Below are 6,083 nucleotides of genomic sequence, written 5' to 3'. Positions count from 1 at the left end.
AAGAGGAACTGGTGGGGCTGTGATTCTTTGTCCATCTATGGAGTGTGAGGAGGAGGTGTTGGGAGGATGGGGAGTGGAGAGGTTTTATCTTTTTCAGTCCCAGAAAGTGCTTCCCAAAATCTGTTGTTGAGTTATTTATTTATCCCTGCCTCAGTCCAGAAGCATTGAAGGTGGCTTCCTAAAGTCTAAATAGGGTTCTCCTCTCTAGCCCAGCACCCTCCCCCACCTCAACCCACTGCCCCATCCGTGACACACCCAAATAGACCAGATCCCAAAGGCCTGGACGCCTGGAGTACACGGCTGTGACCAGGACAGACAGCCTCATCACCATAGGCAAAGAGCTTCCGGTAGATGGTACTGCCTGGTTTGGGGGTGGGGGCAGTAGCGGGCCTCCTGGCCTGGTTAATAAGCATTCAGGATGGGCCTGGGTTAGTCATGTTAGTTCTTGCCTGGGCTGAGCAGAAACTCCAGGAGCACCAGAGATGGGACCAGATGAAAGGGCCCAACACCTCCCCATCCCAGCCTTCAATGGCAGGTGGGGCAGCTCCAGCCTGGACACACACACCTCCCCTCTCAGACCCTCAGCACTTCCCCCAGCCCCATCAAGAGCACCCTCCCTGACCCTCCTACTCTCTACCAGCCTCCCAGCCCCTCTCCTCTCCTCTGCCTTCTGATCTCCGCACTCTCTCCTCAGCCACTCCTCTTGGTTCCAGGCTCAGAAGTGCCCCTGTCTTATCAGGCCTGGGTCTGGGCTCCTCCCCAGCACGGGGGCGGGGGCGGGGGGGGGGGCACCTGGCCTCTGCTTCCCTCCAGGGCAGGCTCAGAGCTGGGGCCTCACTGTAGTTTGGCCTTTGTATTCCTCTCCAGCGGGCCACCCTGCAACAGGGGGCACGTACTGGGAGCCTGAAATAGGGAAGCTGTGAAAGCAGCAATGATGAGCAGGTTCCCAGCCACTGCCAAGCCCAGTGTGGCCACTGTGCCCGCCAGGCCCAGCGGCGGTTCCTGCATGGCCAGCCAGGCTCGGCGAGATCCCATATCAGCCAGCACTGCCTCCAGCTGGAAGTGTGTGCCCAGCACTGCACAGATGTGGAATAGCTGGTGGCTGTGGCCTGTGGGGAGGATGGGCGTGTGAGGGCACATACCCCATCCCCAGGGCTGCCCCAACTCATCCTGTGACCCATGGTGAGCACCACATCCTCTGGGCCTGCTACTCCCCTAAAACTGGGAATAAGAAACCCAATTCCCAGAGTTATTGGCAAGAGTGAGTGAGCTGCTGTGCACAGAGCCCCTGGCCTACAGGCTGCTGGTTTTGTTGTTATCTGAGGACTGGGGCTGGGCCTGGACCCTGAGGGCCCTGCCAGGAATACTCTCCTTTACTCAGTTCACTCTGTGCTCTGGGGAGCTGTCTCCCCATCCCCTCCTGGGCCAGGCCAGGTCTGCTCTCACCGATGTAATCAAAGCGTCCTGGTGCCAGCCGCTCAGGCAGGTGGGAGGCAAAGAGGAAGCCAGTGAGCAACGCGCAGAAGAGGTGGTAGCCGTGGCTGGTGCTCAGTGCCTCCTGCCCACAGCTGTGGCCCCTGCCCCAGCACAGTCCGAGCTGGCAAAGGAAAAGCAGGGTTGACGGGGAGGGGCTTTGGGGGTGGACATCATGTGTCTGGGATCTGGTGAGGATGAGGAGGGGGAGGGCACAGCTGGACTGGGTGCTGGGCTAGGAGGGTGGGCAGCAGGGCTGAGTCAGGGATCGAGGGGGCAGGGCTGGGAGTGGGCACTGTGAGGGTCAGGACAGGAAAGCAGGAGCCTTACCCGATAGAAGAGCGGGAGGTTGTCGAACAGAAAGGGATAGGTGAAGGCAGCCGTGCGGAGGATCTTACTGAGCGCAGGGCTTTCTAGCTCTGGGAACCTGGGAGGCGGGAGTGAAAGGCTGGTCACCATCCTTATGCTGGGGTGGGGGTCAGAGGAGGGCAGGGGACCTTTGGCCAAGATGGAATGTCAGTGTAGCTTAGTGGCTATGAAAGCCCTTAGGCCACATGACTCCTCTGTGAGTGACAACAGCTGTTAGACGGGGATAGACACCTGCCTCTTAGGTGGCTTGTGAGAGTTAGAGACAGCGCAGGGATGGTGCTGGTGCACAGGGTCTGGGCACAGTAAGTCCTCAATAAACGGTCCCATTGTTACCAATGTTGTTCAAGAGCAGTGAAACGCAGGCACACCCCAGTGGTCCTGGGTGTCCAGGTGTTTGTGGGTGCTCTGTCCTGTCCCTCCGCCTTCCCCTTCACCACTGGCCGAGAACCCACCGGGAGTAGCAGGAGAGGCCGGTGCACAGGAAAGAATTGAGTGCGGCGGCGGGCACAAATAGCTGGTGCAGGCGGCTGTGCAGCCAGGAGGCCGGCATGGAGTAGGCGGCATAGGGGAAGGCGCAGCCTGGCGGGGGGGGAGGGGGGGAGGGGAGCTGAGGCCCCGCCCCGGAGACCCCGCGCCACACCCCCGCCCCGCCCCGGAACGCCCCCGCCCCCCTGCCCACCGCCCCAGCCTCCGCCGCGGGGCTCACCCAGGCTGTAGAGGCTGAGCGCGCCGTAGTCCAGGAAGTAGCAGATGTGACGCGCGCGGGGTGACATGGAGCTGAAGGTGTGCGCGCAGCACGATGCAAACGGGTAGAGGCAGGCGGGCAGCAGGAAGACGAGCAGCGGCCAGTGGTAGGGCTCCGACCGGAAGCCCTGGCCTCCCGCCAGCGCCAGGAGGCGCCACAGGAAGTACCTGCGGCAGGCACGTGCTCAGGCCACCGGACCCCCAGCGACTCCCAGTGCAGCCCGCGGGCCCGGACGGTCCCGGTCCGCCTGAGTACCCCCTTGAGCTCGAGGCCCAAGCCTGGGACAGAGCCTCCCTCACCAAGTGGGCAGGAAGTGAGTCCAGATGTTGACGGTCTCGTTGGTCATCTGGAAGGAGCTGAGGACACAGTCCAAGGCCGAGCTGGTGGGGCGGCGGTAGCCAGACATGATACCATCTTCCCAGAACACCTGGGGTTGTGGGGGGCAAGGGAGGAGAGGAGTCACTGTGTCCCACCCTTTCTCTCCAAGGGACTCCATTGTGTCCCACCCTTTCTCTGGAAGCAGGGTGGAAGGGAATGGGCTGGAGATCACAATGGCCCCAAAGTCAAACTAAATCCAACCCCATCTCACCACAGTTTCCAGTACCCAGAGAGCAGGTGAGAAACAGAAGAGGCAGAGTAAGGGGACAAGATAGGATGGACACAGGGTGCTCTGAGGAAGCCGACTCTGGTTAAAAGAGTGTTCTGGGCTCTAGGGAGCAGGTCACAAGCCTGTTCCTTAGAGAGCAGAAGAGTCCCACACTGAAATGGCAGGGATAAGAGTTAGCCTAGAGCAGGGACTTCTGCACTTGCAAAAAGAGAAGAAACTTTGCCCCAGCCAGTCCCCTGAGAAGTAGGAGTTGGTGACTCCCTCACCCTGGGGACCTGGTGGACGCGAAGGAGTTGGGGCAGCTTGAGACTGAGCATGGTGGCCCGGCACCTCCACGTTGACCTAGAGACAAAGGGCGGGGGGGGGGGGAAATTAGGTATCTGCCCCCATCCACAGGTCCCTTTTCGCCCAGGTCCAGGCTGAACCTGGTCACTGAGTCCCAGGGTAGGCTGTGTACCCGGGCATGCATGTGGGTGGTAGCTGGCCACCAAGCTGCTTCCTTCAGGCCAGGGGAGGCTGGCCCATCTTCCCCAGTGGTCATAACCCCAACCCCTCCCCAGCCTAGCCTGGGGGCTATTTAGTTCCCCCATTGAGAGGGGCTGGTCAGCCTCGACTCAGCAAGGAGTGGAGGGTCCTCCTCAGCCAGAAGGCTGCCTCAGTAACCCTGGACCCTGGAGCCAGGTCCCCAACCCCCAGTTTTTGTCTCAGAAGAACCCTGACTTACGGAGGCCAGCACAGAGAGCGCCTAAGCACACACCACCACCGCCATCGCCAGCACCAGAAAGCTCCTTGGCTCACAGTGCCTGGGCTGAGCACAGAAAACTTAGGGTGCTCAGGGAGAATTCTTGGAGAGGCCAGATGCCTACCGGTGGGACAAGGAATTAGGGGGATGCCTGGCTCTTCTCTGAAGACTACACGTGTGCCCCGGGGGGGGGCATTTGGGGTCCCTGCCCCACCTGAGCCCCGGCCCCTCAGCCTCAGACCTGTGTGCTGCCTCCGGGTGGCCGCAGCTTTGCTGCCCCGCCCGCCCGCCTCCCAGGCTGCCTCTCCCAGGCACATTCCTTGGCACAAGTGGATGGGCTGGGCCACCAGGGCGGGTGGAGCTGCCCCAGGAGGAGGGAGAACAGGACACTCCTCCCACCTCTCCAGGCCAAAACTTTCCAGCCCCGCCCCGTGCCTCTTCCTGTCATCGCTTTGCCTACTCTCTGTGTGCATGTTTGCTCCGCACACACTCTGGGCCCTCACACCGCCAGCCTGAACCCCAAGCCTCTGTTCCTGTCTTTCAACATTTTGGGGGCCCTCTGCCCTTGAGCTGGGTGCTGGGGACCCTGCTGGGCACAAGGCCGACCTGGTCCCTAGTCCCTGCACCCTGGCTGAGATTTGATAGATGACCCCGGGAATTCCCTGGCGGTCCAGTGGTTAGGACTCTGTGCTTTCACTGCCGAGGGTCTGGGTTTGATCCCGGGTCGGGGAGCTAAGATCCCACTACCACAAGCCTCGGGGCGCAGCCAAAAAACAAAAAGAAACTAAGATAGATGACCCCTCCCGGAAGTGGGATGGGGGTATTCTGACCTATCCTGAGTGCGGCCCAAGCTGCCTGGGGGAGGGGTGGACCAGGAAGATGCTGGCGTCTAGCTCCCCTCAGGGTCCCTTCCCTCAGCACTGGGGTTCAGAGGTCTCTGAAGTAGTTTGTGCTGGAGCCATGGAAATGGGGGAGGGGCCGGCCGGAGCAGGCGAGTGGCCTCTAGTTCCCCAGAACGGGCGTCTTGGCCCCAGGTGAGCTTCCTTACCCAGAGTTTGATGGGCGCTCCTAAGCCGGTGGGTCGGCAGGCCCCGGGCTCCACGGGTGGAGTCCCTGGCTCTTGCCAGCCGGGCCAATGGGAGGGAGAAGAGAGTGGCGGGCAGGCGGGCCAGGCCTGGGCGGGGAGTGGGAGACAAAGGGGAGCCAGAGAACAATCCCAGCCTTGTCCAGCCTCCAGAGAGCCGTGCGGGGTGGCCCAGCCCCATTAGCAGGCAGCTCACTCGGGCTCCAGCGCACAGCCAGCCCCTTCAGCTTGACCCCACCCCACTGAGAGCAGACTGGCCGGAAGAGGCCAGGGCCCTAGCCAGGATGCAGCCAGGGTGGTGCAGAGCGCCCCCCTCAGACCAGGCTGCCCCACGGCTCCAGGGTTCCAGGCTCTCCCAGGAGCTGAGAGTGGCTCTGCCTCAAGCTGGGCAGAGGAATCCAAACCCTGAATATGAATTCTCCAAAACCTCTTCTCACTGTGCTTCGCTGCCCCTCAGCGCCTGGTGCTGGGCAGAATCCAGAGCAAATGCATTTGGTAAATGTTGGTTCAACCTCGAGGGGTTCACCAAGCTTCTCCACTCCCCAGACACACTTGAGGTGTCAGTGCTTGCGGAGGGATGGGGTTGAATACTCAGAGGCTGGTTTCAAGGTTCACCCTCACCTCTCCACTGAGGAAGTTTCTCCCTGATTCAGAGGACCCAGCTGAAAACCGCAAACCACCCCCAGGGAGCAACGTAGCCTTCAAAATAGTTGACCCTTGAACATAGGTTTGAACTGCGTTTATATGCAGCTTTCTTTCACTAAATATGTACTCAGTACTACACGGTCCCCAGTGGGTTGAATCATGGATGTGGAACTGCAGATACAGAGGGCGGACTGTAAAATCAAGTGCAGATTTTTGCTTGCATAGGGGTCAGCGCCCTAAAACCACATATTCTTCAGGATCATCTGTATATTGTTTTCACCTATCACCCTTGTGAAGGCAGCAGCTCAGTTCAATGAACTTCACATCTATCAAAACCGTCTCTGGAGTTTGTGCTCCAGCTGCTGGTTACTTGCTTCAACTGGGCCACCTCAAAGAAACCTTTCCAAACTGCCATTTC

At 60.3% G+C, this 6,083-nt stretch overlaps 1 protein-coding gene across 1 annotated transcript; it reads right to left on the bottom strand.

Annotated features, from left to right (window-relative positions):
- Nucleotides 1-697: 697 nt before the first annotated feature.
- Nucleotides 698-3,999, bottom strand: PAQR6 (progestin and adipoQ receptor family member 6). The gene is made up of 8 exons (XM_082654736.1): nucleotides 3,919-3,999; nucleotides 3,461-3,536; nucleotides 2,887-3,014; nucleotides 2,549-2,754; nucleotides 2,295-2,421; nucleotides 1,804-1,900; nucleotides 1,447-1,597; nucleotides 698-1,109 (listed from the first exon to the last, which is right to left on the bottom strand). The coding sequence occupies exons 2-8, from the start codon at nucleotides 3,509-3,511 to the stop codon at nucleotides 835-837; spliced, it is 1,035 nt and encodes a 344-aa protein (XP_082510862.1). The 5' UTR covers nucleotides 3,512-3,536; nucleotides 3,919-3,999; the 3' UTR covers nucleotides 698-834.
- Nucleotides 4,000-6,083: the final 2,084 nt, after the last annotated feature.

Source organism: Grampus griseus (genome assembly GCF_964374135.1).
Source record: "Grampus griseus genome assembly, chromosome: 1".
In the NCBI taxonomy this organism is placed as follows: domain Eukaryota; kingdom Metazoa; phylum Chordata; class Mammalia; order Artiodactyla; family Delphinidae; genus Grampus; species Grampus griseus.
The sequence above is the reverse complement of the archived record's forward strand: the minus strand, read 5'-3'. Positions and strand labels throughout refer to the sequence as shown.